Raw genomic sequence first — 21,947 nt, forward strand, 5'->3', positions numbered from 1 at the left:
CAAAACCCCCAGCACTTTAAAGGCCAGTATAAGAATGAAAGCTTGTGTTTTCAGCAGATACATGGTTGAAATTCTGACCTGTGGGTAGACAGATGCATCACATATAAAATCTTACTTATACAGATAGTAGTTGCTGTTATAGTCATCAATAACCCCAGAAACAAAGGTGACTGAACAAACAGCAAATCAACTACTTCAAGTGAAATAATCATTAAACTTTTAAGGAGAAGCTGTTTATGTGCCCATGTCAACATGACCAGTTATTTGCTCATGCAGTTTGAGCTGGCCATCTGCTATTTTTTATACTTTCAGGTCAATGTAGCTATTCCCGTTCTTCTGGCCAAAGGAAGCATGACTTCTGGGGGAGAGGCACACTGTTTCCAGTTTCCTCGGGCTCCTCATCACCTTCCAGGCCTGGCAATGTTTCCTTGGAAGGGATCCCACTGCCTCCTTCCATAGGGATGAGAGAGCACGGAAGAGATCTGTGGCAGGAGCACAGCTTGGCGAATCGGTCAAGGACCAGGCTGAGAGTAACTGGAAATGGCAGAATAGTAAGACACTTCTGTAGTTCAGTGATGGACTGATTTGTGAATTTATTGTGATGTGATATCTTCATTTAACTGAAATTTTTGTAGCAATTCTATCTGACCACATAATAACTATAAGCTACATGAGTTTGCTCTGAGTCAGATCTGGGGGCTATTTAAAAAAAACTGTAAGGAAAAAGCCAAAAACAAACCAAACATTTTGAGGATCCATGTATGCAAGAGAGGAATAAAATCCAGACTTGGGGGAGGAAACAGGTATGGAGCGACTTCAGCAACTATGAAACTTCTAATCTTATAAAAATTATGGGTAAATTAGAAATTGGTGGAACCAGGCAAAGGTATAGAAGCTGTACATATGGTATTGAAGTTATAAAACTGAAAATACTCTTAGCTTAAACAGGGAGTAGTTATTTAAACCTTGCCCACTGATTCTCCTGCTTAAGCTATATTGATTTAGCTAGGTATTTAGTAACTTTCTGCTACTGTGACTTTAAAAGTTACTGGAATCTGTTTTTATGAACACTGAGCATTACACTTGAAATTTGTGCTTTTTAATGGCTCCTTTCATAAATGATATGTTTCTATACTAAAAGAGAAAGAACTAAACCAAGACATGCTCTGTATGATGTATAATCTACTAGTAAATGTTACATAAAGACTTCTTGTTTTTATAATACATGAATATACCCATCTCATTCTGCTGTTCTACATTTTTCAGGTTCATCCCTCATCTGTGTTTAGAAATGAAACAGATATTGTTTTCAAAGTAAGAGTATTATGGGTATTGGTTGGACATTTCCATGATTTCTTTCTGATTCTGCTCTTTCCAGGCTTTATCACTGTAAATGATTTGTTATGTCTAATATTTTATTTTTCTATTTTTTCTTTGGTGTAATTTCCCTTGATTTACGATAATTTGTAAAATAATTAATTTTTATTATTTTTAATTTAGTTTATTTAAGAGCTGCTTGTATGTACTAACCCTCTCTTTTCCTCTCCTGTTCTTGTGGGATACTGTAAAATGAAGTATCATGGGAAGATATCACTCAAAATAGAGGATGACACCTCCTCAGCTGAAACCAACAAGAAGGAACAACCACAGATAAATGTCATCTCCTCTAGGAAAACAGAAATACCACTGGCTGATAAGGCAGAACTTGCAGCTGAACCAAGATCGAGACATAAGGTGTGAAACCTTTCTTTCCACGGGCATTTTCACCATCTGTTTTCAGTCATGTTGTTTTCCAAAACTATTTAACACCTAGAAGAGTTTTCATGGCATCAAATTTTAATATAAGACCTAATTAATCTGTTTCATTTCACTTGTTTTATGCAATTATTTTCCTTCAAATGTTCAAATACATTTTCTCTTTCCAGGACTTTTACTCTTTTCAAAAGGCTTGTACACCCGATTTAAAGGGTCTCTTGCATTATGAAGAAAGCACACAGAAGTTATTTCAGTGTGATGGGATATCATGGAAATTCTGGAATTCCCAAAGCAAGGTAAAAATGTAACAATGTGTAGGTATCTACATCAGAGCATGGAGTCTGTGATTGGTGATATCCTAAAGCAGAGGACCTTCCTGCAACTGTTATTTACTTGGACAGGGCATAAATATTATCCAGATTCAGGTTTGCTTTCAGCAGAAATAAAGGTTTCCCAGGAATATGATGGGGACTTGACTGCTGCAGTTGCCTTTCCTCTCTGTCATCCACAGATGCTCCTGGACAAACTACATGAGCTCTAGTGTTGTGGTGCTTGTGACGATGGGGGCATAACACAGTCAGTGAAGGAAGTCTGTGGGAGAATAGGTGAAATTTAGTAAAATAAGCTTACTTAGGTATTCTGTAAACATACATTCCCTCCCACCTCTTAATTCATGCTGAATTTTGTTAATGCATTCCCTGTACAGAGTACAGGAGACAGAAAAAGGTGTCCAAACTAATACAAAATCTTTAGGGGATTTTTGGAACGGAATCCTACCATCACCATTAAAGCTACTAATTACAAATTGTAGGATTCTCTGTCAGGCATTTATTTAAATATTTTAAGCAATGCTGTCGCTTTATTTATAGACACCAAAGTTCATGCTTGGTTTAATTCTGAACACTAGTGCACAGACTATCTGTGCACAGACAGAAGTCTGTTTTACCTCTTCCTCTTTTATTTTAGGAGGTAACTATGAAGAAATGTCCCTCTGGATGGACTTATCATGAGGGCAGCTGCTACTTCCTGGTAGTGAATCACAAGGTCACCTGGAACACTGCTGCTCGGGCTTGCAGAGAACAGTAAGAGACCATCATGCATTGGCTGTGCACTGCTGAGCTGAGCTAAATGCTGCTCTTGAGACCAAATTTATTTGGATAAGCCCAGCTTTGGCTGTTCTGCACAGCCCCCCCAAAAATTGCACAAATCCTGCGATTCAAATACAGTGGACGATAGAAATATTAGTCTCATAATGCTTCAGGTGGTGATGCTATCTTAATTATAGCATGAATTCCCAAAGCTGTATATCTGCAGTGAGGATACCTTCCTAATGGGAGAGTTAGTGTGGGAGAAGAGAAACTCAGAGTAAGTAGAGACTCAGAATTTAATCCTCTCTTACCCACTTCCTTGGCACTACCTCCTCTTGATATAGCAATAGTAAAACTTTGCCAGCTCCTGTGTGCCTCACTGTATTTTTCTGAAGATGCAGTTTTGAAGATTCTGTAACTATTTGAAAACTTTTCCATTCAATTTAACAGTGCATTTCTGACTTTTTAAGGATATAATAACAACAACAATAATAATAGTTGTCTCAAAGTAGGAGATAAAAAAAACCTGCCAGTCTTATTTTCTGGATACTTGCTTCAAGATTTTGGCTTTAGGGGTATTTGATTAGCACTGGAAAAAATGTTAGCCATGGTATCATGAAGCTTGTCCAAGGCTAGGCATGCTCTGTAGTTTGTCCTGAATTGTGAGCACCAGGTTGAAAACCAATCTGAAAATTAGGAGGGGCTTAAACAAACTTCTCCATTACTCCAGACCTCTCCATTACTCCAAAGGAAAATTGAAACAGGGAAGAGTTGGAAATTATAGAAACAGAATATATTCCATAAGTAGTGGAAAGACATGCTGAACAGTGAATCCTGGCCAAGCGTGCAAAACAAGCACTGATTCATTCCACTCAGTTATGCCAGATTATGTTGTCTTGGTAACATGAAAAGAAAAGTCTTGATAGCACTACCTCCCAGCTGATGGAAGATATTCTTTACTAAAATGTAAATGTTATGTCCTCTTGTGAGCTGACCCCAGATATTATATTATTACTTGGTTTACTTACAATTTCAGCTCCTGAAATTTTTTGTTATTATCTGCTTTTATTATGCTACTTGTTAACAAACAAAGCTAAAAATTGTGAATAGTTTTATATTTTTTTTCCTGAAGGCTTCAACAGTGAATTGATCTCTTGGAACCATATGTGACTCTTTCAGGAGGTGTTTCCCATTTTCTAAAAGAATGTGGTCCTTGTGACCCATATTTTTTGTAGGTGGTAGGTTCTTGATAGTTTGCAATATGGATATTAAATTGAATAAAAGTAAATAAATGTAAAAAACAGTAACTAAAGGACAGTGTTAAAAAAACTACACAGAAAATCAAGGCATATCACTGAATCCACAAGGAAATAAATCCTAGGGCAGTGCTAATTCAATTGATGTCATACTAGCATAGACTAAGGAAGACTTATCCTGGTAAATGGAGTACTCCTTGCCTCCATCTGGAACTGATTTACAAAAGTACATCTCCAGGAACATGCTAAAATGTGGTACAAGAACATATTACATTTTAGTTTTTGCTTTTCCCCAGCTCCTCTGACAATCATCACCACCACTAATTGTGGTGTTTCAGTTATTAATACTGATTCTATTGATATTTAAAATGTTTCCAACAGGGAAATAAAACTACCATGGTCGGTCCTCAATTTTCAATAGTTCAAACAAACTAGATATTAAATGAAAATATCAGAATTGACTTTCAGTAAGTCAGCCAACTTCCATAAAAAAAAGAATAATTTTTTTACTACTACAAAAATGCCATAATTTTAAGCCCCTATTACTTTGTCTTGCTAGATTTTTTCTATTATGCAGAACAGGGAAAAGATCCCAAGCATTGTTGAAGTTGATTCACTAACAGTCTCCTGCCCTACCCTTTTTGAGACAACCTTGCAATCTTGAGCTGATGAACTTCGGAACAGGCTATACAAAAAGTATACAGAAGTAGGCAGGCTGAAAAGTGTCTGGAAAAGGGCCACAAAGTTGAACAAAGGACAGTAAAGACTGCCATGTGAAGAAAGAAGGCATAGATGAGCCCTTATCACTGTATTTTGGTATTTAGAGGGTGGCTAAGAAGAGGATGGAGACTTCCTTTTTACAAGGAGTCAATAGAAAAGATCAACAGCTACAGGAACAAGTTATTCCTGGGAAGATTCCAAGGACACACAAGGGAAATATTTTTCACCATGAGATCAGCCGTTAGAAAACTCTCCCCAGGGAGATGATAAATTCCCCAACATCAGACACATTTAAGGTTTAGCTAGACAGAGTGCTGGCCCATCTTGTCTGGACTGTCCTTTTGCCAAGAAAGGTTGGAACCAGATGATCCCTGCAGTTCCTTCCAACATGATAGTCTATGATTCTATTCCATCACAGTAATGCTATCAATTTATTGTGTTCTGTTGTCTGGACATAACTACATATACATGGGCTAATGCAGGCCTATTTGAGTTTCTGTTGACATACATTGTATCCATCTGTTACAGGTGGTATAACTTTTCTTTAGTTTCCATGTGCAGAGGCAGAAGCAGACAAAAGTATGTGCTTGTCTTGACACAAGTTTCTATATATCAGTGTTAAACTGGGGATGGGGGGACAGGAAAATCTCAGTTAATTGCTGTGAAAATCTTTCACTATTTCTAACCCTTCTCTAATTCATAGGAGAGAAAGGTGGTTTAAGAACTCATTTCTCTAGCTTTGTTTGTATGCATGAAGAGACTCTTGGCAACGTGAAGAGAAGCATCTGGGGGATATTATGGCTGAGTGATCCCGCAGCAGTCTGATTTAGAAGCAATTTTGATGATTTATGCCACAGCTCTTGTTTATCCAATAGGAACATGTCCTCCCCAAGGGCCAGTACAGCAGGGCTGACTTGTGTGTGAGATGGTTTCACTGCTGCCACTGAAGGGATGGAAGAGCTGCATAGACGGAACCCACAGTTGTGAAGTTTGCCTTGTTAGTCATATTATATATTTATCTTCTTTTGAAGTTGAATATTTAATCAAAGCTCAAATACTATTTAATTTCAGGTCCTTTACTGCTAGCTGTGTAAGGCAGGACATGTTATTTTGTTTGATGGTACTATATCAGCTACATGTGGCCTTAGTCCTTGGGAATTACAGGCAGAACCACATCTAAAGTAATAGATTAGATCCTTCATGATGGCTCAGTGTTTCCTAGTGTAAAACAGGACAGCAGCCCTCTTCTAGTACAGGTTCTCTAAGTGACAGTTTTAACTCATATTACTGTGTGTGACTCCAGCAGAGGGATCCCGGTACCTAGAGTAATTTTAAAGGCCTTGTGTATGCTGTCTGGCTTTCAACTGCCAGTCTGGAAGTGCAGGGCTCCTGCAAGCTCTGCGTCATGTCTGCCACTCTCATCTGAATGTTCTGAATGATAGGAGGTGTTGTAAGCAACACTAGACACCTATTTCAAGGCATCAGAATAACTCCCTAGGTGACCAAACAAAAGACTGAGATAAGCGCAGTCTTTCAGTCACCCTCCACACCCTTCAACATCAGTATAGGACACAGATTTATTACAGCAGCTCAAATAAAATGTTATGTTCCATGGAGACCTTCATACCTAGTCAAGTGTGCTTTTGCTGATGTCAAATTTACCAAAATGGTACAAGACTCTTAAATGTATCAGACAATTTAAGGGAAAATCAGTAAAGTCTTTGTGCTAAGTATTTTCCGTGCATTATTTCAAAGTCAATAGCTACCCAAAATGTTTCCTTAATTTGTACAACTGCTCCAAGATAAAGGATACTCTCGAATCAATAACAAAAATTATAAAGCATGCAGGAACAATTTTAAATTGATGGTTTAGCACAGAAAAAAATGATGTGTGGGTTTGTTGTGGCTTCTTTTGGTTGGTGTTTGTTTGTTTTTGTTTTGTTTGGGTTCTTTCCCTAATAAAGCATTATAACCCCTTATCTTGACTAATTTACATTAGGAAGTGATAGATGCACACTCCATAAATAACATTATCTTGTAATTTCCGGTGTCTGATCCTATGCCTCAGGTTTCAGTGAGTAACATCATGGAAGTGCTATGTTATTTCAGTGCTATATTCTTTCAGGATGGTTGTCATTTCCCTAAAATATATAACCCCTCTGAACAGGTATAACAATTAGAACAGTTGTTGTCTCCTCAGTAATGTGTTTCTGAAGCTGTACTTAGAAAGCACTCCTATAGAGAAAAGATTAGATTACATTATTATTGTAGTGCTTTCACAGTGATGAAGTCTCTCCCTGGTACATGGATTGAAGTATGAAACTGTTGCTCAGACTATGCCTGTATGTCATAAAAGATAGAACAGTTACTGACACATATTGATGCTTTTTGGTTTCACATCTTCAAGAATAATCAGAAGATATGCTCACCTAAAGTAAATTACTTAGTTCCTGGGTTTTGAGTGTCCTTAAGCAGAAGCCAGAAAGAATGTTCTATTTTTGTTCTTGTTCACCTAATAGTGATACCACAGAAACTGCTGTGCAAACCTCAGGTCCATTTGGTCAGTGCAACCACAGTCACTGGGAGGCAGACTGGAATCCAGCTGCTGAAGCAGTTAACCTGGGAGGACACCCTGAATTAACTATGCCTGCTTTCCTGGACTCTGTCTGTAGAAGAAAATGGAGTATGAAAATTTCCAACAGTCTTTGTCAGTGTAACAGCTTCCTAGCTCACTGGAGATTCTGTGCCTGGCAGATTGGCCCAGAAGGGTGGAAGCCTGTCACCCTTGGGACATACAGCCTGATGGGAGGCACAGCTGAAGCCCTGCAGACACCTTCACTGGGTGCAGTTTTGGGGGCCTCTACCACACAATCAGGGTGCACAATCCTGATCCTTACCAGACAGTTCTGAGGCTGTTCTGCCACGCCTCTAGGTCAGGAGAGTGTACACAAATGTCAGTGTGACTGTGACCCTTTCCACGCTGTTCTCTGGTGGCCTGGGAACTCAGAATGCCCTGATGGGCCTGCTGTTACTGCACAGTGCCTGCCCCAGGGCAGCTGTGATTGCACAGCAAGGGCTAACACCCAGCTGACCTGCTGGCCTTGGCAGATCCACCATCCAGCCTGCAGCAGAGGGCAACTCCATCCCCTGCTGCTTTGGTTGGCCTGCAATGATGATGGAGAAGGACTTTGCAGCAGAAGTATCCCCCTTCAGAAACACAATGAATTTATTTCATATCCTGGCCCTGTGGGCCCAGTCTAAAGAATGGTCCAGATTTTGTACAGTAGGGACTGTGCAGAATATTGTGGACTACTACTTTGAATTCTTCTCATGTAAATTTTTCCTGCTTCTCTATTTTGTGTGGCATCATATGGAATCCATAGGATCAGTACTCTTAGAAGACATACACGGCAATAACGGGAACGGAGCTCCACACATGGATCTCTAACTAGGCAGCATGCTTAATGGTGGGCTTTCACTCTAACATCTGTTCGTGGTCTCCATAGTGAGCTCAAGTCTGCCATGCCATTCTTCAGGCCTGGTTCCTGCCCCAGCTCTTAAAGAAGACAATTGTCATTTCATCTGGAGCAATAGTGATCTTCTGTCTCTGTTATCTGGCAAAAGCAACATAATTAGTAAAATCCTTACAATACCATTTACTTATTCTGATATTAGAAAAGTTTTTTTGCTCTCTTAAAATGTTTTTATGAACAATGTTGTTTGCTCTGGCCCTATCAGCTATCACCCAGGATATTCTGGGAGGCTGAAGGGGTTGGCATCACTTTTAGACTGAGTGGCAGTCAGAAATACGGGACAAAAGAAATGTCAGCACCAGAGGTTCAGCATCAAAGGGATGGCAACACCAGGTGTGACATGTAAAAAGGTGATATATCAACGCAGACACAAAGATGGATAAATAAGAAAGTGGAGCCACTGATGGCTGACAGTTCCCAGCAAATGTGAAGAAAGACATTTATCTCTTAATGTCTAAAGATTTAGCCTGATCTCTAAATGGCTTAAGAGTAGCCTGCTGGTGCTTGTATGTTTGATACTGGTTGGAAGACTTGTCAGTGGCAAGGCCACTCAGTGGCTAGGGTTTGCAAATCCTCCTTTGGAGCTGGTATACTATAAGAACAAATGCAGAGCAGAGCATTGACTTAATTCAAAAATAGTCTGCTTTAATACAAACCACAACTTCTCTCTAATCTGAACTAAATGCTTAGTCACTGCAGACAATCCTCTGAAGAATGCGCTGCTTTTCAGATACCAAATTTCTTGTGATGAGCAACTGGGGGAATCCATGGGATACCTGCATTTACTGAGTACAGGTTCAAAGGAGAATGAAGAACCAGAACATCTCAGCTGACCCCCAAAATTGAAAAGGGTGAAAATGCAAAAAATAAAGAGCTGGGATAGAAGGAGAGGAAGGAAATGGAGGAGGGGAATGATGTTAACAGCCTGAATGTTGATTTTAGAGGATGTGTGTGTAACTGTGACAGGGGAGATTTATATTAGATATTATGAAAAGGTTCTTCACTCAGAGGGTGGTCAGGCACTGGAACAGTCTCCCCAGGGAAGTGGTCACAGCACCAACCTGACAGAGTTCAAGAAGTGTTTGGACAGTACTCTCAGGCTTATTTTGTGGTTCTTGGGGTTGCGCTGTGTAGGGCGAATAGTTAGATTTTGATGATTTTTGTTGGTCTCTTCCTACTCAGGACATTCTACGATTTTGTGATTCTATGATTACTTCTCAGAACCACAATACCACTTAAATAAATTATTCAAAACTTCAGTATTGTCAAAACATGATTTTAAAAAGATATCTCCTGCCCTACTAGCAAACAAATGAAGTTGTAGCCATCTTTCTGTGGCTTGGATTTCAGTGTAGGAAGTTTATTATTTTATGGAAAATAAGGTATCAATAATTGTGCAAATAGTTTAAATCACAGTATGAGTACGAGGCACATATTTCCTGTATACATTTCCTTCAGTTGCCAAGTTGATTGAATTTTTTCTGTTAGAAAAACCAGACTAGGACTTTCTCCAGTAATCCACAATTTTAGGACTTCATCTTCATGTAATTATTCTTTCATGCCAGTAAGTTGTGGTTTTCCTTTGTCTCATTATTTATATGCTTTATACTAGAATCAACACCCGTTGTTGATAAGTTGATTGAAGCTGTCTCTCACTCTGTGGAATGCTGATTGCTCTGCCCTCTCTTGTTGAGCCTAGGTACCTGGGGAGTCTAACAAGTGTGGCTAATGAACAACACATGCAGTGGCTGTGGGACTTCAGTGGGAAGATGCCCTTTTGGATAGGCAAGTATATTGGCTGCAAGCCCCCCTCTGCAGATTGCAGTTCCTGTACACATTGAAAAGCAGAAACTGCTGCAGCAGTTCAAGCCCAGTCTTCAAACGATGTGTTGTCCTCAAATTTCTGCTGCTTTTATTATTTCAGTGCAAGGCATAAACCAAAAGCCATAATGTATCTGGCTACTTTTATAAGTCTTTATCAAAAAGATGTGTTTATCATGATATCTATTGCTGGGTTGTTTTTGTCTTGAAATCTTTCTTGAAACAAGCTGATGAAAATAGTTCTTGTGCAGCTCCTACAATTTTGTTTATCTCATCTTTCTTTTGACTGTTCTTTTATTTATCCCTAATTTAGCTTTTTCTTTTGTTTTGTTTTAACTTAGATAATTATTTGGGTTATTCCTAATTTAATGGCATCGTCTTGTGTTAGAAATCTTATGAATTATTTAGATGATAAGCTAAAGAACATTTCAGCATATAATTTCAGATCTAGCTATTTCTTATTAGGCACTTTACATTTAATGAGAACTGGAAAGAATTTGCATGGGTCTTCTTAGTACCGCCTTTCTGTGAATGAGCCTTAGCTCATACACTAGTGCTACTGCTTTTTTTCTAACCCCTCTTGTTTCTGCTATACTGTCCTCAGTGGTGTTCTTTTTCTCTGATTCTGAACTGCAATTATCAGCTCTTAGTAATTTGCTGAGATGGACCTACTAGGTATACTAAATTAATTTCAAAAAATACAGTTAGTTTTGGATCATGTTTAATGGTATCATAATTCTGTTAACTTAAAAGAAATAAACTTGTTTGACAATGATAAAGGCTACAAGATTGTTATGCCAATTTTCTTATTTTGGTCTCTCCTAAGAAGGCAGGTCATGTCTGAAATTATGCCATGCCTATTGGTCTCAGTAACTCAGAGGCTAGGGGAAAAGATATGTTTTATATTGTACTAATTAACACAAACTAATTCTACAACTGTTAATTTAAACAGTGTAAATCAGGTCCACAAAGATCTGCAGAATTTTATATTCAGAAGAAATCTGAATGCATCTGATGCTGCCGAGACTCCTTGCTATTTCAAGTATCAAAAGCAAAACCTGTGAGGGGATAGACATGTAATAGGTGAAAGGGAAAGAAAACATTTTAGATACGCACTATTGCAGAAAAGTGTACTTTCCTTTATTCATATGGCACTAACTGTGATTCAAGTGGACTAATTAAATCCTAAATTGTGTTTTGCTTGTGTTCTATCAGATGTTTTCTTTTTCTCTCAGCATGCAACTGTATGCATTTTTTAATGAAGAACAACTAATAGAACAGCATGACTCTCTTGGCATCTGGCTCCAGTCACAATAAACATCGCTAATTTGGTCTTACTGATTTCACACAGGTTTGAATGACCAAGTCAATCCCGGACATTGGGAGTGGAATGGAGGAGAACCTGTAACCTACATAAACTGGAGAAGAGGCTCCTACCACTTTCCAGTGAGGGGAAGAAATTGTGTATTTGTGCAGAAGCGAGGAAAATGGCAAGCAACTGACTGCAAGAAGGTCAAACCAAACAGCTATATATGTTCAAGAAAGTTGTAATAGATGGAGGATACCTCTGAAAGCATGCGGACATTCATGCTATTTCAGTTTGTTAGCTGTGTTAGAAAACCGTTCTAATTATCAGCAAGGCTTATTTTATATGCTGCCAGAGGTGCAGATGCACTGGCCTCTAATCAAGGTATAGAGAGATCAGCCGCAAAAACTAAGCCCAGGTTAAGGTTTTGAAATCTCCCCAAAGAGTTTGATCTGTCACTTACCCATATGTATTTTTATACCAAAGAGCCTGGTCTCAAGGCTTTCATCACACTTCCATGTAAAAGTACTTTTTCTTTAAAGAAAGTACCATGCCAGTTGATTTGCTTTGCTCTTAAAGGAAGGGTTATGAACTGCAGTTTTACTCTGCAGTCACAAGAAGAGGAATGCTGCTGGGGTTGGAAATGAGGGTAGACAGTTGTCTAAAACCAGATCTTTTGGGTGATGATGTGAGTGGTGTCACGTAAGCACTGGAGTTTCTTTGGTGGATGCCCTAGAGCATCTTACAGAAATACCAATGGCTGGACATTGCCTAGTGACAGAGCAAAGCCTTGTATTTCTTCTACCTCCCAAGGTCAGCTTCGGAACCTAATGGATCTGCCCACACAGAGTTGCATCTGTTTCACATTCCTAAGCAAAATTTTTCTTTTTTTTTTCCGGAACTGCAGGATGGTACTGTAATTTTTAGTGTAATTAAATAATGGGACATCTCTAAATCAAATGTTATAGCAAATGATGATTTATTTAAAAAAATGTAAACTTAATCCTAGGATATTATCTGGGGATATTCACTGATACATGAACATCAATAGGATTTATATGTGTGCATAAACCAATGTAATCGTGGGACATATTTTGCAGTAAAGCAGCTATGGCTTTTGAAAAGTATTAATCTAAGTCCTTAGTAGGGATTTGAGGCTTTTAAAAATAATTTTTAAAAATCCAGATTTATTTCTAAGAAAGGCTTAAAACTCAGCAATTAATAGGAAAAAAACAGCTGGCCAGAACTTATTATTTTAGAAAAATACAGTTGCACTATAAGCATTTTGTTGACCTGTCAAAAGTGTGTTTTGGACATTTTTACTGCCAGCCTTAAAATTAAAAAAAAAAAAAAACCTAACCAACCAACCAGAAAAAAAAAAAAAAACAACAAAAACCAAAAAAAGAAACAAAAAAGAAAAAACCCAAAAAGAAATAAACAATAAAAAAACCCCAAAATAAAACAAATCCCCAAAACAATAAAAACCCCAAAAAACCCAAACAAAAATTAAATTAAGATCCAAGCACAGGCTTCCTAGAAAAAAAAAAATTAAAGCTCCTCTCAACAGGAGCCAGTGTGTGACAGTTGGTTTGGAAGTGAGTAGGGTGAATTTGCCCTGTACCTATGAACTCTCATCCTTCCCATCTGCCTGCCTGCTGCCAGCAGTTGATCCCCCCCTTGCTCGTCTGTTCAGCCAGTCTCTGGATCAATTTTGCAACAGAGCTGCAAAACCTCCTTCTCAGGTTCATCATAGCAATTTCTCAGTCCTGCAACGGACAGACAGAGCAGAATCATCTCTCCTCTCTGAGCTGAAGGACACTGTTTCATGGGTTACATCTTCCTCCTCTTTGCCTTTGTCATGCATGGGTTACTCATCCCTCCTCCTAGCCTGTGACAAGTTATGTCAACATGTGAACAGCTGAAATATATTTTTGTATATAGGAAAGAATCTCCCTGAAAGGATTGCTGCCAAATAAATATGAGTGCATTGCAGAATCAGAGAAAAAACATACTGGGGACAGAACCTCCTCAACTTTTTTCTTGCTATCAACAGATGCAGACAAAATATTTCCAGGACTTCTCTCAGTTTTTTTTTTTTTTTTTAAGGTAATAATTATGAGAAGTTTCCAGAGACTTTTGCTAGACAGAAACTCGTTTGTTTAAGGAGTTTTCTAGGTCAACATAGATATGCTACTTGTCTCCAAACCAAGTACTGCTGAATACCTGGTTTTAGACCTGATTTTATTCCTGAAAGTTTTCATTACAGAAAAAAAAAAAGCATCTATAAAGCACTCTCGGTATCTTTTAGTGGTGTGTTCTGGAATTCCATGGAAAATTGACTGAGACGTAAACTATTATTTCTTTAGAGCCTTTTTAAAATAAAAGATGTAGAATTTATTGGTGCTAATTTGATAAAGCCAACTGAGATTATTCAAATACCTCTTCCAATTATTTAATAAATTAATAATATCAACAGAGTGGGGATTTTGACAAAGGTGCTTGTTACTTGATCAGTAGCTAATAAATGACTCACACTGTCTGACACAACAGTGACCTTAGGTTTGATTTTGTGAGAGTAGAGGAAATTTTCCCTTTTCCGTACTTCATTTGAACTACTTTAAAGTTATTCCAGTGTATGAAGATTTTTAGTTGTGCAAACTGCATGAGTTTACTGGCTTAGTTATATCTAACACAATACACTAATGAAACTAAAATTCTTATATTGCAGAGCATGTATATTTCTGCCCTGAAGGGCTGCTGAATTTTTCTCCAATAAACTGTTCTAAACATTTAATAAATTTTATTTTTCCTGCTCTTAAATAGGTATTTTTTCACAGATCTTTACATCTTTTATTTTCATTATTAGATACTGGAGTTCAAAGAACAAAACAAATCAGAGAAAGCACAAATAATTTTTTTTTTCTGTTGACATAGGAAATTATGGCTTCTGAGAAGTTTAATAATGGATGGGTCTACAGCTCCTAATGAGGAGCTTTGGGGATTCTTTCATCTTCAGCATTTTTGAATTAGGGTCTGAGTAAACTCCAGGAAAAATGAGTATTTAGGGGATCAGCAGTACGAAGAGTATTTCAAAAGGCTGAAAGTAAGAAAAAGGAGCATGTAAATTCAGGTGTTCACATATGAATGCCACATTTTCTGGATAACAAAGGATTTACTTCACTAGAACTATCTATAAAGCCATACCCAAGAGCAACAGAACCAAGATGCTAAGTGAAAAGAACCTAGCAGTTACCTTAGATTTCTATAAAGGCTGTAGGAGCACTGTGTGTGCTTGTCACTTTTAACCACATTCACTCCCTGACAAATATCTTTTAAATATGTCAGTATCTCAAACAAATTTGACAGGGAGGTAGTTAACTCAAAGCCAATGATTGTGAAAAAAATGGATAGGCAACAGGTCACAGGAACACTTATTCTGAACCAAAGTATTCTAAAACACTTGAATTTTTACTAACTTTATATATATCAAGTATTTAGCCTGGAAAACATTGGAAAAGTTTTCCAGATCTTCTTGCTACGCATGGATACTTTATTAAATGTCTTCAAGTCTTTATTCACTCAAATTATAAAAATAACTTTGAGAAAATTATGCATAAGATTCAGTGAATACTTGTGATTCTGCATTATTTACATCACAAGATTGGTGCTATGGTAATTCTTCTATTCTATATATTGTCATGTTTAACTCTGTAATTTGTGTTAATAAAAACCCCAAAATATACATTGGTGAATATGAATTTCTTAATTTCAAAATTGCACAAAAACTTATTTTCTAGTGATAAGAACTTTAGTTATTAATACAAATAATAGAAATTTATAATATAATGATATAGTTATAGAAAATTATACATTATATATTATATATTAATATTACATTGTTTATATTTATTTATAGTTATTAATATTTTATATACTTTAATATAATGATATACAAATATAGATAAATAATTTATATTTACAATATACCTGATGTTTGGTCTAATCAGCTTCTGAATTCAGTTTTTTCTTCTGTTTGGGCCTGTTCTTGAGTGAATACTATAAGGACATTTGTACCATGACTTAACTACACATAAAAGAGAAAATGCTGTTTATTTTGAGAAATAAATCTAAGAAAAGATATAGGTCTGTAAGCAGATATACAAGAAGGAGAATGAATCCAAACAAGACTGCCAGTCTATAAAAATGAATTTTAATATGATTCCTGATTTAAAGAAGGATGTGAAAAAAGACCTTGTCCCTCAAAAACGTCAGTCTACTTCAGAGGAAATTTCCCTCCCTTGTTACCTTATATTGACTGTAGTATGGATAACTCTGCTACCCTGTGTTACTTAAATACTGTTCTCAGTATCAGTACACTTAAATGATTTGAACAAAATAGGCTCTTGTTTTCAAGGCTGGTTTATTGGTTTTTTTTTTTGGCATTGAGGTAATGTATTGTTTTCAATCAGAAGTAGTCCTAATCACCAGGATCTAATAGGAGGAATCCCATGGTTTAGAGGTATAGAAGACAAGGGAGTCCAGGAGAGCGGGTCTGTATTCAGCATTCCTCCCAGCTCAAGACAAATGTAACCCCATGAGCAAGAAATCAAACAACAGTAGCAGGAGACCTACTGGGATGAGCAGAGAACTTCTAGCCCATCTCAAACAGAAATTTATGGAACATGGAAAAAGAGAGAGGCTGTATGTGTGGCCTATAGGAATATAGTGGGTATCCTGTAGATAGAAAATACAGAGAAGGCAGAGTAACTGAATTCCTTCTTTGCCTCAGACTTCACTGCTAAGGCCATCCTTCAGTAACCCCAGACCCTGGAGGCAAGAGAGGAAGGCTGGCAAAAAGAAGACTTGCCCTTGGCCATTGAGGGTTTGGTTAGAGATTGGCTAGGCAGACAAAACCCCAAATCTATGGGCCCTGATGCGATGCACACACAGGTGCTGAGGGAGCTGGCAGATGTTGTTGCTAAACCCACCCTGCACCTTCTTTGAAAAATGATGGAGGAGAGGTGCCTGTTGACTGGAGGAAAGCCAGTGTTACTCCCATCTTCTGAAAGGGCAAAAAAGAGGACCTGAGAAGCTACTGGCCAGTCAGCCCCACCTCCATCTCTGGAAAGGTGTTGGCACAGATGACTCTGGAGGCCGTGACCAAGCACATAAAAGAAGAGAAGGTCATCAGGAGTAGTCAAGGTGGACTCACCAAAGGCAAATCATGCTTGACCAATCTGTGGCCTTCTGTGATGGCATGGCAGGATGGGTCGATGAGGGGAGAGCAGTGGATGTTGTCTACCTGAGCTTCAGCAAGGCTTTTGACACTGTCTCCCATAAAATCCTCATAGGTGAGCTCAGGAAATGTGGATTAGAGGAATGGACAGTGAGATGGACCAAGAACTGGCTGAAGGCAGAGCTCAGAGGGTCACGATCAGTGCAGCAGAGTCCAGCAGGAGGCCTGCAGTCAGTGGTATTCCCCAAGGGATCAATACTGGGTCCAGTCTCATTCAATTTGTTTATCAGTGACATGGAGGAAGGGATCAAATGCACCCTCAGCAGGTTTGCTGGTGACACTGAAGTGGGGGCAGTGGCTGATCCACCTGAAAGCTCTGCTGCCATTCAGTGGGACCTTGATCAGCTGGAGGGTTGGGCAGAGAGAAACTTGATGAGGCTCAACAAGGGCAAGTGTCAGGTCCTACACCTGGGGAGGAACAGCCCCAAGTGCCAGCACAGGCTGGGGCTGCCCTCCTACAGAGCAGCTCTGTGCAAAAGGACCTGGGACTGCTGGTGCATCACAAGCTGTCCATGAGCCATCAGTGCCCCCATGGCCAGGAGGGCCAATGTCATCCTGGGGTGCATTGGGAAGAGTGTGACCAGCAGGTCGAGGGAGGTGATCCTCCCCCTCTACTCAGCCCTGGTGAGGCCACACCTGGAGTGCTGTGTCCAGTTCTGGGCTCCTCAGCACAAGGGACACAAGGAGCTACTGGAGAGGGTTCAGTGGAGAGCCACAAGGGTGATCAGGGGTCTGGAGCTTCTCTCTCATGGGGAGAGACTCTGGGAGCTGGGACTGTTTGGTCTGGAGAAGACTTGAGAGGGGATCTCATCAATACATAGAAATATCTCAAAGGTGGGTGTCAGGAGGATGATGCCAGAATCTTTTCAGTGCTGCTCAGCAACTGGTTTAAGTACAGTGACCATGAACTAAAGCACAAGATGAGGCAGTACTTCTTCAGACTTAGGGTGGCAGAGCACTGGAACTGCTGCCTGGGGAGGCTGTGGAGTCACCCTCTCTGGAGAGAATCAAAATCCACCTGGATGCCTTCTTGTGTCACCTGCTCTAGGTGATCCTGCTTTGGCAGGGGGCTTGGACTGGATGATCTTCAGAGGTCCTTGTCAACCCTAATGACTGAAAGGGTGATTCTGTGATTAAGAATCTGGTATGTGAAGTATTGCATATAATCAGAGTGAACAAAAGAATATAGTTTTATGCATATAGAAGAAATTTTATGGGAAGTTTATATGTATGTTTATTTTAACTAAAGAAAGCTTGTGTGCATCTTCCTTGGATTATATTACAAAAACTTTGGTGGTGGTGTCAAATTCTTCAGTGAATAATCTGTCTCTCTCAAATTATTCACAACAATCTAGGAAGATATAGCTTCCTGAAGTTTTTGCCCAGACTCCTTTTTCCCTGTCCCATAGGTTTTCTCAGTGTCTTTCTCCCTGTCCCATGCCTTAGCAATCTGCTGCTATCAATTACATACCCAAGAGGACTCCTCAGGCTGGGTCTGGAATTGGTCCTGTGTATGTACCTACAGCCAGGAGAACATGGTCCAATACAAGTGAAAGGATGCTCATCCTAGCCCCAGTGAAGACATAAAAAAGCATTCTAAAGTGTGAGCGCCTTCATTTTGGCTGCTGTATGAAACTTAATGCTGTTCTTAGTTCTGTTGCCAGAACACAGAAAAGAGACTGAGAAATGTTAAGAGGAAAACATAAATGAATGGAGAAAGAAATGGTGCAACAGAGGACTGGAAACACAGGGTAGTTCATGATGAAGAGTAACTAAGGTTGGAGGTACAAAACTAAACAAACCTATTCCCTGTTCTTTCATCTCATACCTTGTTAACAAACTCTTGGTTTTAGAATTAAAAATTTCCCATGAGGCCTGTATGTGATCTGCTTCTGTGAAACTCAGTAAAACAAAGACCACAGATGGCCTTCTTTGATAAGTACAATTATTGGAGAACGAATTGCATAGTGATAATTCATTAGTTCTGAGGTCTTCATATGGGGTCTGTGAAAGATATATCTGGATACAAGTTTGTCTACATTGGATGTGTTTTGAAAATTACAAGATATTGAATTGGACTGTATATATAAAATCCATCTAAATTATTTTATCATCAATCATGGTATGATGAGTCTATTTAGCTCAACAGAAGGCAAGTAATTCAAGCACTGCCCAAGAATTATTTTTAGACATCAACTGGCAGTGCAGATAATGTCCATTAATGACTGAATAAACCCCAGCTTTGAAACAAATGAATAATCCCATTTTGCATTTGCATAGCACTCATCATCTATAGACTTGACAGTTTTAAAAGGATGGGCAAACATTCACAGTGACTATTTCTAGTGAAAACAGAATGTCCTGAATAAACTGCTACTATGAAAGCAAACTAAAGCCTCCTTGGAAGACACTGCTGCATATAGTTGTAAGATTTAATAACCAGAAAACAGTGAAAACATGTTATGCTTATATGAAAGGGTAATTGGGCAGGAAAACAAGTTTTTAGAAAAGAAACAACATTGTGGTTTTTTTTGTAGAAAGCTGAGATTAGGTCTGTTTGGAACATAATGATTATGTGCCCAGTCCAATGCCTGTAGTCAATTACTAGTCTATGCAGTCAATATCACCACAAAGAGACTTGCAAATGCCTGCTATTTTTAACTTCAGAATGACTATCTGAGCTTGCTGTCTGAGCTGAGACACCTTCCTGTATCAATTTTTTGTATCAATTCCACAGACAGCATCTGGAAGTGAGAAGAAAGAGGATAAAAAAATGTCCAGATTCATACTTCCCAATGCAGGACTCCATGCAGACCAAAATCCAAGAACCTGGATTTCATCCAGAGATACCTCTCCTGTGGAAAAGGCATGCAGGCTCTTGCCTAAGCAGAGAGGCTGAGGAGAGACCTGCTACCTCTACATGGTTATATGGGCAGCCACCTTCAAAACGGATTATGGTAGTATTTAGATACTGAACAAACCACGCCCAGATGTACCACGTCCCATATCTTACGAGTTTTGCCTCTTGGAAAGCAGTCATAGCATATTATTATAGGCATGAAGGAACAGTGTTAGACTTTCTTAGCAGAACCAGGCATGCTGGTTTTTGATCTCATCAGATCTTTGGTAACACCATCCTGACCCCAGGAATTAAAACTAGCTCGACCTAGAAGTGAAGAGAGCTCTTTTATCAGCCTTTGGATTGCAGAGCAGCTTGCAGAGTGACTTGCTGACACCACTTTGCTTCAGTCTTCTGAAATCTTCTACCCTTCTGTAAAATAATAATTTGTGCATTTACATCTGAAGGTCTCAAAGGCCTCTCTTCTTGCTGTATGTTACAGGACAGAACAGTGTGTACCAGGAGTGGATTCTGATCTTGAAGAGGTTTTTTCATTGCCAATGCACTACAATGTAACATTAGCAGCAAAGCATCTCTACATACATGTCAATATGAAGATTTCTATACATTCCTTGCTAACAGTTACTCTGCCAGTACTAATATAACCCAGGGAATAACCCAGGCCAGTTTAGTTTACATAGTCTGGGAAGCCAAATCATTCCAGTTCTACAATTTACTTAATTGTAAATTAATTTCATCTTAATTTCATCTGTGCGTTATCAGGTCATCCTTAGATGACCTGCAAATACATATCTTGCTTCAAAAAGCCAAATTTCATGTTTGAAAGGCATTGCCAAATTGTTAGATTCTCTGCATCAACATAACACAATATAATACAATATAATACAGTATAATACAATATAGTACAATATAAACATAGGTCTGAATCAGCCCAGTCCTTGGGCTCTTCAGTAACTAAAACAGAAAGGAAAAGAAGGAAAACTCAAAATTTAATGTTCTTGTCATTGCTGAATAGTTTTGAGTGACTGTTACCAGTACATATCAGATACAAGGTATTTTAGCTACAAAAGTCAACTGCTTCAGTTCAAATTATTGGCGAACACAAATATGGTGTGTGGATTCAAAGTGCAGCTCGAGGCAAGAAATTAATTCCCTGAAAATGAAAGTCAAGTAATATCATATATCTAGTACACACAATTTTTCAAGAATACAAACTTTAGAGTCTACTGATAAGAGTTTTGTAGAAACAGGAGTGTGAAGATTAGTGTACCTAAATGGCAAGTTATCTGAATTTATTTTTTGTATTTTGATATTAGTATCACTGTTTGCAATGTTTATGAAAATAACTTTTTCTTCTCCCAAAACTTTTCTCTATATGCTGTTCTGGTAGATTATTTTTTCTTACATGTTGTATAAAATGATAATTACGCAAAAGATGTCTCTGTTTTAACGTCTAGTAGTCTTTAGGTATTTCTGTTGAGACTTTGATAGCTAGAATCATAAATATCTATTTTTAACACATTTTATTAAATATTCATTTATCATTATCACTTTATAGGATGTTTGGAGTGGCTTTGGTGCCTGAACAGGATGTGGCACTGTAAGATAATCTTTGAAAACCCAGGAAGCAGAGTTTCTTCACCTTGAGACTTTCTGCTCTGTGCTGGTGACATGTCTGCACTCCAGCTGCAAACCTGCTGTGAGGAAGATGAAGACAGGGCTAGTGCTTCCGGACTGATTCCTCTGACTGTCTGAGCAGCAGTCTGTTAGTCATGCAGTTAGGTCATACCCCAAATCTGAAAGTCCGAAGTTAGACTTAACTTTTGAAAACAGTCTCCAGATTGAGCCTACTGTTTCAGCAAACTTTAATCAGCTTGCCTTTTCCTATTGTAATGAAATAACACTGTCCCTGTTTTGACAGTCTCTGGCGGTATGGAATGGAAAGTCAAAATAAACAATGGAGACCACACTGAACATTCTAATACACAACCTCAAATGTTTACTTAATTCCTCAGCCTAAACTAGACACCTTATTCAAACATTTCCTCCTGTTGACTCTATCCTCCACAACATCCTGAGTTACTAGATTTTAGATAGGAGCTTCTAATACACATAACTCAGATTGAAAGCAGAGTTTCATTAGCACAAACTTCCCTATCATAATTGTAATCTACAGTAAATGAATGCAATTAGCCCCACCAGGGTCTCCCCCGAGCCCTCCTCTCCTCTGCCATAATCTCTTCTTGTATAAAGCTAGCATACTACATTCACTGCAATAGCAGCAGGTCTACAGGGTAGCCCTTTCCAGGATC

The 21,947-nt window shown here is 38.6% G+C and overlaps 1 protein-coding gene across 1 annotated transcript in view; it reads left to right on the plus strand.

Moving 5' to 3' along the window:
* FREM1 (FRAS1 related extracellular matrix 1) overlaps positions 1-12,841 on the plus strand; it is a 57,524-nt gene extending 44,683 nt beyond the window's left edge. The window contains exons 30-36 of the mRNA XM_053932728.1: positions 313-551; positions 1,267-1,314; positions 1,576-1,734; positions 1,926-2,051; positions 2,722-2,837; positions 10,052-10,137; positions 11,525-12,841. Of these exons, the coding sequence (XP_053788703.1) occupies positions 313-551; positions 1,267-1,314; positions 1,576-1,734; positions 1,926-2,051; positions 2,722-2,837; positions 10,052-10,137; positions 11,525-11,724 (974 nt within the window). The 3' untranslated portion in view covers positions 11,725-12,841. The remainder of the gene's footprint in view (positions 1-312; positions 552-1,266; positions 1,315-1,575; positions 1,735-1,925; positions 2,052-2,721; positions 2,838-10,051; positions 10,138-11,524) is intronic.
* Positions 12,842-21,947: the final 9,106 nt, after the last annotated feature.

The sequence above is a fragment of the Vidua chalybeata genome, chromosome Z (assembly GCF_026979565.1).
Source record: "Vidua chalybeata isolate OUT-0048 chromosome Z, bVidCha1 merged haplotype, whole genome shotgun sequence".
Lineage (NCBI taxonomy): Eukaryota > Metazoa > Chordata > Aves > Passeriformes > Viduidae > Vidua > Vidua chalybeata.